Raw genomic sequence first — 11,240 nt, 5'->3', positions numbered from 1 at the left:
CGGCTAGGGGACCTTGGAACTCTTTTCCTTGGTACCCGGGACAAAACCTAACCAAATTCCAAATTGGATCCCATCATTACAGTGGTTGGGCGGTTGGCTAACCCATGGGATCGGATGGGGTTAGGCTGGACTGATGGATCCGTAAATCGAGATTTAAATTCTATTATTACGATAGATGAAGTAAATCCCGGATAGAAATTGTTCTATGGATAGGAATCAACGGCTGTGCCTCTTGATGGGGAAAAAAGCGTTGATCCCAATGATCCAAGTGCAAGTTTCTTCCTTGATTTGACCAAGTACCGTTAAAGGTGCAGTCAGATCAGTTGATCCGTAATGATCTTGACTACGTTAGAGTAAAGAGTTATCCTGGTGGAATCGCCCATGCTTTCCGGGTAAAGGAAGTTTTTCCGATTTCGGTTTTGGACAAACCGACGGATTAGTCTCTTGTCCGGATATCCGTGGGTGAGGCCCCGAGTGTGAGACCCCTACCCACGCATGATGTGCTACTTCCGCTGCTAGTACCCCGAATCCGTTGCTCGGTGGGAACAGGGGGATCTCACACCAGACATTGGACATCTTAAAGTTTTTGGATGCATAGCTTATGTGCATGTGCCTGATGAAAGAAGAAGGAAGTTGGATCCTAAGGCAGAGAAATGTATATTTGTTGGATATGCACAGGATCGAAAGGCCTACAAGTGTTATAATCCACAAACTAGACAAGTGGTCATCTCACGTGATGTGGTGTTTGATGAGCTTGCTAGTTGGTATAAAGCAAAAGATGAGGGTGTTATTGAGTCACTTGAGGCTGATGTTCATGTGAACTTGCCATCACAAGCAAGTTCTAGTTCTACTACTATGTCTGGGCCAGCAGCAGAAGCTGAGAGTAGTAGTGTACGTCCATGGTCAAGACGTTTGAAGCATGAGAGTGTAAGCACTGGGAGTAGTGCTATGGACAAAGGCAAAAAGAAAGTCGAAGGAATTGGAATCACAGGATATGAGTCATCTAGTTCTGAGAGTTTGGATGAGGAGCTTGGCATACCTGTTTTACGCACACCTGGTGCTAGACAGGACAGATATGTGCCACCACATGCTAGAGTTACAGGTGTACAGAGTGACCCGCATGCATTGCGGAGATCCCAGAGAGTCTGATATCCTGTTGACAGATTGACATATAGAGATTTTGCTATGCACTATGCATACATGACATCTATGGTGAAGCATGTGGAACCTACATGCTATATAGAGGCTATTGTGGAGAGCATGTATGGGAGAAAGCAATGGATGTAGAGATGGATGCATTGGTCCATAATGATACATGGGACTTGGTTGCATTACCAAAGGATAAGAATGTTATTGGATGTAAATGGGTTTACAAAGTGAAGTGCAAATCTGATGGTTCTATTGAGAGACATAAAGCTAGATTGGTAGCAAAGGGTTATGCACAGACCCAAGGATTGGATTATGATGAGACGTTTAGTCCAGTGGCTAAGATGGGCACAGTGAGAGCAGTCATTGCTATGGCTGCAGCTAATGGCTGGGAAATGCATCAGATGGATGTTAAGAATGCATTTCTGAATGGAGATCTACAAGAGGAAGTATACATGGCACAGCCAGAAGGGTATGTACACCCTAGATATCCCACTCACATATGCAGGTTGAAAAAGGCATTGTATGGTCTAAAGCAAGCACCACGTGCTTGGAGTGATAAGATGAGCAGATATCTTATCTCACTTGGTTTTCAGACTTCTACAGCAGATTCTTCACTCTATGTGAAGAAGACAGAGCATGGGATTGTTTTACTAGTCATCTATGTGGATGATTTGATTATCACAGGTGATCATGGTGCAGATGTGATGCATGTCAAGAAAGCTTTAAGTGGGAAATTTGACATGAAAGATCTTGGTGAGTTGAGATATTTCCTTGGCATTGAAGTGGTGAAAGATCATGCAGGTACTTGGTTAGTACAGTGCCAATATGCATTGGATATGTTGGCAAAGTATGGCATGACAGGGTGTAAGCCTATGAGTACACCATTGGAGCAAAATGTGAAGTTGCGGGCTGATTATGGCGAGGAATTGGATGATCCTTCTATGTATATGAAGATGGTTGGTAGTCTCATATACATGACTATCACACGCCCGGATTTGAGTTATGCGGTGGGGCTAGTCAGTCAGTTTATGCAGAGCCCCAGGAAACCACATTTGGATGCAGTGAGACGCATCATGAGATATGTGAAGACCACAGCACATTATGGTTTATTTTATGAGAGTGGTAAAAGCTTGGACATACATGGCTACACAGATGCTGATTGGGCAGGTAGCGCATATGACAGGAGGTCTACTAGTGGATATGCTTTTACACTTGGAAGTGCCGTGGTGAGTTGGAGTAGCAAGAAGCAACCTACAGTTGCTTTATCCAGTACAGAGGCTGAGTACAGAGGTGCAGCCATTGCTACTTGCGAGGCTATATGGTTAAAGAGTCTCTTGGCAGATTTATGTGAGCCTATTGATGGCAAAGTTGTCATTCATTGTGACAACATGAGCAGTATACAGTTGGCAAAGAATCCAGTGTTTCATGCGAGGACCAAACACATAGAGGTCCATTATCACTTTGTCAGAGAGAAGGTGCTGGATGGTACAGTTGATCTTCACTATGTGAAGATCGACTGATGAGCAAGTGGCAGACATCTTTAGGAAGCCACTTCGCAGGGAGAAGTTTGAGTACTTCCGGACTATGTTGGGAGTACATGGGATGAGCTTGAGGGGGAGTGTTGAGAGTCTTGATATCCCAAGCTCATCTACATCTTCATCGGCAGTACATCATGAGCTTGAGAGGGGCTGTTGAGATTCAAGCTCGATGTCAGTGTGAGCCAGCTATGCCATGTGCTGGTAGATTAGGTAGGAACATGTGTGAGACATAAATGACCGCGTGTCCAGCTGGTCATAGTGTGTGGACATTAGCTAGGGTTAGTAGAGTGTGGACACAACTCATTGTGTGTTGTGTGGATTATGGATTAGTGCATTATGCTTTGTGTGAGAGTGGACATGGCTTCCCTCTATGGTTAGGGTTTGCAATATACATTAGGGTTTGCTCCTGTGTGTGTGTCTCCTCCCCCTCTACCGTTCTTTTAACAGCAATCGCAGCAATCACCAAAAAAACATCATCCCTATGCCAATGCTCCATCTGCAAGGCGTCTGGTGGAATCATACTAAGGTACCCCCGCCGATACCTCGTCGCCCGTAAGCATGAGCACAGCATCGGTGCCCTCACCCTCAAAGAACACATGTGGTCCCGGCCAAGGAAGGAGCCATAACACAGATCCCCAACTGAGGAAACCTGCATGCTGACCAGCTCTGCTGAGTAGTAGAGCCACTGCTCGCCAAACAGAGGAAGCCACTGGACATGACCAGAGGCAGTGGGCCTGAGACTCCTGAACCTGATGATCACAGCATATACATATAGGATCATGGTCCATCAAGGCACCCCAAGTGCCGACGGCAAGACCAGCATGAGCAGTCAACCAAAAAAAGAGAGTGATCCGCCGAGCAATCCTCAGCCTCCAAATAAATGCCCAGTACTGTGTCAGGAAAGCATGAGAGAGACCTGCATGTAGCCAAGTGCCGAAACGCGTAGGTCTATGTAACTGTCGTCAAAGCAAGCAGTGTCTCCCAATCCGAACAGTATACCCGAAAAAGGAAGTATGCCTAGCGCCGGTCTCCACAGCAGGCCACTCCCATTCCCCGGGGTCCCAAGTGAGCTGCGAAAGAGGCCGTCCCTCCCAGATCCATAATCACCAATGGGCAGCCATACCAATGTGAAAAGACGGGTCCACCTCCCGTCTTTTCCTGTAAGAGCCTACAACACGGATGGGAGTCCAGTCGGACTGTCGCAACTCCTCTAGGCAACCCAAACCATGAAACTCTAATCTGACGTGGCCGAAAGCATCTGGCATGCCCATAGGGATAAAAAGCACAGGCCAATAACAATGGGAGCTCCAAACAAGAGAGGGTGTACCCTCAGCACACCAAACATGCATAACCATCCCGAGTGCTCAGGCATCTCATGTAAACCCCGAATGGCACGATCCCAAAGCTCTGGAATAGCTGCATCAATCTCTGCCTATGGAGAACTCCTCCCCAATAAAATCTGCCGGAAGCTGTCGTGTCTGTGACCAAGCATGCATCGAAGCAGCCGGGTCGCTATCCCATGACACCCAGTCTATGTGTGTCCTCTGGCCAAGCTGGGCGACCCTTAGTATCCAACACATGGGGATTCCAGATCAAGGGCTGACGCTCAATCTCTGGCAGAGAGGCAGGAGGACGTCTATGCATGCCCTGTCTCATGGAGATCCATATCTGTAAAATGGAGCGCATGAAGGGTGACAAATGAGCTGTATGCAGAGGAGAATCTGAAAAAATATAGCGTATACTCGGAGCCCAAGTATGACCATCGCGAGTTCCCAACTGCGGGGTCACTGTGTGCAAAACCGATCTGAAAAGTAGCTTCCAAGTTTCATTGCTCGGAAAAACAAGGCACGGACAATGAACTTGGTAAGCAAAGCACAACATTGCATCTCTGGATCAATAATGCCAAGGCCCTCCTCTGCAATGGGCCGGATAATCGTCTCCCAACGGACTCTAGCTCTAGTGTCAACAATGCCATTGTGGCCACTCGACAGGAAGTTGAATAAGGCGGCAAACCTGTCGCATCACTCCCGTATGAAGCATCCAGCAGGAAGCAATGTACCAAACAGATGCCAACAGTACCTGATTGGCCACAAGGACCCGCCCTGCAAGAGACAAGTGCTGGGAAGACTAGTGGCAGAGCTTCTTGCGAAGCGACTGCAAAACCGGCACAAACTGCTGCTGGGGAGTGATATCTAGCCCAACCTGAAAACCCAGATAGCGACAAGACTGACCTCGCTGTAACCATGTAAACCCCTCTGCCACACCCGAAATTCAGAACATCCTCTGAGCCAACCAGCATACCATATGACTTGTGCCAGTTAATGCGAGCACCATTGGCCAAGCAATAAACATCGAGAACTGAACGCATCACATCAAGGACTGCAATGGCATAACGAACCATAAGCAAAGTATCATCAGCATACTCCTGATCATTCAGGTCTCGCTCACCTGTAAGTGGCAAGGTGACTCCCTGTATATCTCTCTGCCGGGCATGAAGAAAGTCAGAAAGTGCCTCTCCCACAAATAAGTACAAAAAGACTGCAAGGGGGCATCCCTATCTCACAGAGCGAGAGATGTCAAAAGATCGGCCAACAAAACCCCCAATAGTCACTGCACTGGCTACTGATTTGTAAAGTGCGGATACACCAGTGATCCACTGCTGCGGAAACCCCATGCGAGGAAGGGTACCCTCTAGGAAGGACCAATCCACCCTATTGTATGCTTTCTCAAAATCAAGAAAAAGCAATGCTAGGGGAGTGCCAGTAGACCGAGCCCACTCCACCGCCTGATGGTAGCAAAAGATATTATCCAAGATACATCTGTCCTGGATAAAAGCAGTCTGTGATCCATGAATGATGTCTCGAAGAAAGGGCCTCACTCGCACTGCCAGCATGGTAGCTAATATCTTATATACCGTAGGAAGGAGAGTAATGGGGAGCCACTATCGCAGCAGCGTGCCATCCCCCCTTAGGTATAAGAGATATGAGCCCAAAGCAAAGAGACTGAGGCATGGTCCCAGAATCATAAATCTCCTGAAGCCCTCTCAGCAAGGGCCCTGAAACTGCATCCCAATGAGTAATGAAGAACTGTCTAGTGAGACCATCATCCCCCGGGCAAGAAGCAGGGTCTAGAGCCTCTATTGCCTCACGTAACTCTTGGACTGTGAACAAAGAGAAAAGGGAACGAGCCATGTCAGCAATGACTGAGCGTCGCGTGTGGGACCATACTGTAGCTCTGGCCGCCTGAATGTCATCTGTCAACGGATCAGCACTGAATAGATCTGCATAATAAACTATAGCAATCTCCAGGACTCTATCTGGTTGAGTCTGTAAATGCCCATGGTCATCCAAAACTACACGTAGAGCAGTCCCACAAGGTCTCTCTCTATGTGTTGCAAAGAAGTCTTTGTTTATTCGGTCACCGAGCGCTACCCAACGAGCCGCAGTCGCGTGACCAGAGAACTCAGATCTCCTCTCTTGAATCGTCCGGATCTCATCAAGCAACTGTGCATGTATACCAGCATAATGTGCATCTCCTGGATGGGACTGCAAGAGACGCTGCACCGATGCTAATGGGGCAAGCAAAGATTGCTCACGCTGGGCCGCCTCACGAACGACAAGCGGAGGTGGTCTCCCGGCAAGAAAAATTGGACTCCCTGATACAAGTGGCAAGGAACTCAGCATGTAGGTACTGCACTACTGCAGTGGACTGCGAAGTGGGATCGGCTCCCCAGATCTGAGTAATCGAAGCAGATAGATCGCTACCAGAGAGTAGCCTGTCCAGAATGCGAGACCCCCGGCGTACTGCATGAGGCCGCTCAAAAGTAATAGTCAATGAGACAGGGCTATGATCCGACATCGAGGTGCCAGGCTAGATCCAAGTGGAACCGCCCAGGAAGGAGGCTCAATCGCCAACATAAAATCTATCCAGTCTCTCCAATAATCGGCCCTGCTGATGGCGTAGACCCCAAGAAAAGGCCAAGGAGCAGAGGCAGGTGGGCAAAAGAAGGCATATACCACGCGTCAACAGCTCGAATGCATAGTAGAAACCTCTCCCAAGCATCCTGCTCTGAAGGTGTGATAGAGGTCAACACAGGGGGCGACCTCTGCCTGGTAGTCGCGCGGGTAGACTCAATGTTGTTAAAGTCACCTCCAACAACCCATGAATCTACCAAGGAAAGCAGAGGACACAATGCATCCACTAAGAGGCTCTAGAAAGCTGAACGAGCTCTGGCAAGAGTCGGGGCATAAATCGACAAGAAGCCAATCCGAGTATCTGCAATCCTCACAATCACATACATCACCCTACCAGGTACCAGAATACCATGCCGAAGTACCGAAGCCACAAAGGATGAGCTAACAGAAATGCAAACACCACAACTGTGACCGGAGTCCCCAATGGACGGCGACCAGTAAGAGTGGGACCCAGAGCCCAAGAGGTGACCAAAGGGATGCGCCAGCTTATGCTCCTGTAGCAGCAAGATGTCTACAGATGGCAAAGTGGCGCTAGCAATCTCTCGCTTTAGTCGGGAAGCTCTGTTCCCAACTATCCTCGAAGTACATAAACCATTAACATTCCAAGAGAGGATATGCATAGCACCAAGGTGGAGGAAAAAAGCTGTATATCCAAATCAAACACCCACGAGCAAGGAACCGGCGGAGGACCCCAAACCATAGGTATAAGGCAACCACAATAGTGTACAACCAACAAGTCGACCGAAGCAATACATCCCATGAAAGAGCATGTACATCTGTAAACATAGCATCAGAAAGCATCATGTAGTATAGCCAGCAGAAACGGCTGCATCACAATCTCTGCCTCTTGGAAGAGGCTGTCTTCTCCAAAGCATCATCTTGTGGAGGTAGACAAGGAATCCTCATCCCCTCTGCAAAGAAGCGTACAACCACAGTCTGCGTACATCGCAAGGCTGAAGCCACCCTCTTGATGCCCCAAATCTGCATAGAGGATGGCATTGAGAAGGAGTCCTGTAAACATATAACCACCGGCAAGCAGAAGCAGGACTCGGCATCCAACCACTCTAACGCACCACAGCAGTGTGGGAACAGAGAAGTGAGCCAGTCAGCATCAAGACGGGCACCAAGCCAACCCTACAACTGGGACAAAGTATGGGAGCGAACAAACTGTAACACACTCTCTTCTGACCAAACCTCAGAGCCTCCGAAGGGTAAGACAAAAGAGTGCATCGGACCTGAAGTGCCCCCAACAAACTGCATGCCAGCACTTGCTCTCGCTGATGGCTGTAAGACATAGAGTCTGATCAAGAAAGGGCCTAAGCCATGGCCGCTGCATTCTGCACGCGGTGCACCCCAAGCTTGGCGGACTGAAGTCTAGAAATGCTCGAGACACTCTAGAAGGTAGTGGAGGAGGCGGTGGAGGTGGAAGAGGAAGCGATGGGGGCAGAATGGAAACCGAGGGCGCACGAAGAGCCAGAGGAGCAGGGGGTGGGGCATCAACCTGCATGGCAGCCGGCTGGGCCCACCGCTGGTGGGAAGCCCGTGGTGGCAAAGGTAGCGGAGGGAAGTGAGAGGTCTGAAGACCTGCAGGTGGAGTCTACTGACCCTGCTCTACAGAAAACTGAGTGCCCTGGACTGAAGAGAGTGCCGGTGAAAGAGGTCTAGCCGGAGGGATCTGCCGAGCAAGCGGAACTGGAGGAACACGCCGCTCCCTCTGCTCGAAACTATGACGGCGCTGAACGGGCCTCCACTCCTCAACTGGAGGAGCAGGAGCAGAAAGGGGTGGTGGACGACTCGATGAAGGAGCATCTGGCTGCACTGGAGTCTTCCCCTTATGCTCCGGCTAGGCATGATGCTGATCAGTGGTAGGACGCTGCTGACATGGCGACGGGAGAGTGGGACACTGCCTAGCCAGATGCCCCATCTCATGGCACCAAAGACACTGACCAGGTTTGCCAGTGAGACGAGGAGGCGCTCTGTAAAACGACAAGATCCTCTGCCTGTAACAAGTATAGAGTCCGGAATGTCAGAAGAAGCAAAAAGCTGTACTCGAGGAGGACCTGCTGATAAATGGACGGAACCAGGTACAACTATCCCCAAGTCAGAGGCTAAGGCAATGACAAAGTCCTCCTGTACGAACTGACGGGGCAAAGAAGGTAGAGAGAGTGTGAGCGGAAAGCGAGAATGTAAGATTCCTCTCCAAACCCCTTTTTGATGTCTAGTATCTTCCCCTATAATCAATCCCTCTTCAAAAATATAAAGACATTGTTTCTAACTATTTTAGCCTAGAGAGAGAAAATATTCTAGAGAGAGAATATTCAGATTTTGAATATTTTTGGATAGAAAAATATCTCTTATAATTCAGATGAGTTCCCCTGAAACAGAAATTCAAAAAGAATTTTCCAATGTGCAATTGGAATTAATTGGAAATAGGTATAAAGAACCTTAGTCTAAGGGTCTAGATTTTCAGAAATCTTTAGACTATGGTCCAATTAAGGTTCCTATGGGCCAATAGCATCAATCCATGTGTAGGGAAGAGATAAATCCAAATTTGTAAAAAGAAGATACCCAAAAATGAGTAAATGCTCACATAAGGTGAAGAGTTGAAAATGTACAAGGTTTATTAGTAAAAAAACTATGAGCAATATTAAAATGATGCCATTATGACACATATGTAAGGAAGGGGAATTCTTTAAAGGAGGTGCATATTTCACATAAGATGAACAGTTGAAAATGTACAAGGTTTATTAGTAAAAAAACTATGAGCAATATTAAAATGATTCCATTATGACACATATGTAAGAAAGGGGAATTCTTTAAAGGAGGTGCATATTTCACATAAGATGAAGAGTTGAAAATGTACAAGGTTTATTAGTAAAAAACTATGAGCAATATTAAAATGATTCCATTATGACACATATGTAAGGAAGGGGAATTCTTTAAAGGAGGTGCATATTTCACATAAGATGAAGAGTTGAAAATGTACAAGGTTTATTAGTAAAAAAAACTATGAGCAATATTAAAATGATTCCATTATGACACATATGTAAGGAAGGGGAGTTCTTTAAAGGAGGTGCATATTTCACATGCTTGAATGAGTTTTAAACTCATAAAAATTGAGATATTTCATCTCTCCTCTCTCCTCATTCAAGTCTAGTTCCAAAAAGTTAGCTTAACTGACCTAAAAATGGTCAAATATTGACCAAACTGATTTAGAAAATTCTAGAATCAGTTTGTTTGGTTAGGAGCTCAATTTTTCCTATAAATAGAAGCCTTCCCCTTGTTGAAAAATAGATAGTGTTTATGCATCGTTACTCTACTCCACCTAAGCCAAGAACTGTGAATTCATTTAATAATTCACTAGTTTTTGGAGCTTCCCTCTTTCTTCAATCCCCATTAGTGGCTCCATCAACATACTTAACCAATTGATTGGTTGGGGGCCTCTACCGTGAACAAAGAATCAAGCAAGTTGTAAGGTAATTAGTGAATATTGATCTTTCTATAATTTCTCAATGTTTCTCTCTTCTCAACCCCTCTCAAGCTTGAGAAGTTTAATTGGTATGGTTTTTTTTAAATGCTATTGAAGTTTGAATAGTAGTGAAGAGTTACATAATTTAATAAATGCTATTAAAGTTAATTTTCATTTATGTTTAAATTCTAATGATTTTTATGTAAATTCTCTCTCTCACTCAAGAAAAGGTCATACTCATGACCCGTTCTCAATCCAAATCAAGCTTTTCATAAAGCTTTTCCTTAACCCAAGACTAAGCTATGCTTGAGGTCAAATTAATGGCTTTTTTCTATGCTTTTAGTTTATGTATATTGATGATTCAATCCATTATGGATTGATAATCCAATTAGAGATCATTTTAATTATTTCCTTAATGATAAGCATTATCCCTTAGAAAAATTGAGATTTATCAGTCATAGCAGCGGAGCTATGGCAAAATTTTTATAAAAATTATGCATAAAACAAATTCTTTCAAAGCATAAAAAGAGGACTTCCTACCATATTCTAGGAATTATCATCCTAGATTAATTGAAAGAATTTCATTACAATCATGGAGAAATTGAATTTTAATATCATGCATAAAGGATAAGTTTTTATATCAAAAGTGTTATTTTTACCATTTTTATTTCATGCACAGAAGTATGCATAGTGGATAAATTTTTATATCAAAAGTGTTATTTTTATCATTTTTAATTTTCATGCATAGAAGTATGCATAAAGGAAAAATTTTTATATCAAAAGTGTTATTTTTATCATTTTAAATTTTCATGCATAAAAGTATGCATAAAAGAAAAATTTTTATATCAAAAGTGTTACTTTTATCATTTTAATTTTCATGCATAGAAGTATGCATAAAAGAAAATTTTTATATCAGAAGTGTTACTTTTATCATTTTTAATTTTCATGCATAAAAGTATGCATAAAAGAAAATTTTTATATCAAAAGTGTTACTTTTATCATTTTTAATTTTCATGCATAGAAGTATGCATAAAGGAAAAATTTTTATATCAAAAGTGTTACTTTTATCATATTGGATTTCATGCATATAGGTATACATAAAAGATATTC

General features: G+C 44.8%; 1 protein-coding gene across 1 annotated transcript; it reads right to left on the bottom strand.

The window, feature by feature from the left end:
* Positions 1–3,208: 3,208 nt before the first annotated feature.
* LOC147602629 (uncharacterized) lies at positions 3,209–5,580 on the bottom strand. Its single transcript, XM_086797799.1, has 8 exons — positions 5,251–5,580; positions 4,890–5,169; positions 4,747–4,789; positions 4,567–4,700; positions 4,292–4,474; positions 4,040–4,165; positions 3,811–3,945; positions 3,209–3,603 (listed from the first exon to the last, which is right to left on the bottom strand). The coding sequence occupies exons 1-8, from the start codon at positions 5,578–5,580 to the stop codon at positions 3,209–3,211; spliced, it is 1,626 nt and encodes a 541-aa protein (XP_086653925.1).
* Between the last annotated feature and the right edge of the window lie 5,660 nt (positions 5,581–11,240).

This window comes from Cibotium barometz, unplaced genomic scaffold, assembly GCF_041138505.1.
Source record: "Cibotium barometz isolate CiBa-2024 unplaced genomic scaffold, ASM4113850v1 ctg255, whole genome shotgun sequence".
Classification (NCBI taxonomy): domain Eukaryota; kingdom Viridiplantae; phylum Streptophyta; class Polypodiopsida; order Cyatheales; family Cibotiaceae; genus Cibotium; species Cibotium barometz.
Note: the sequence above shows the minus strand (reverse complement) of the source record. Positions and strands in the feature narration are given on the sequence as shown.

Coding starts and splice junctions, on each gene's coding strand:
- LOC147602629 (XM_086797799.1), bottom strand. CDS start 5,580: ATGCTGGCAGTGCGAGTGAGGCCCTTTCTTCGAGACATCATTCATGGA. Junction 5,170..5,250: donor CTTTTGACATCTCTCGCTCT/GTGAGATAGGGA, acceptor CATGCCCGGCAG/AGAGATATACAGGGAGTCAC. Junction 4,701..4,746: donor GTACTGTTGGCATCTGTTTG/GTACATTGCTTC, acceptor GTGATGCGACAG/GTTTGCCGCCTTATTCAACT.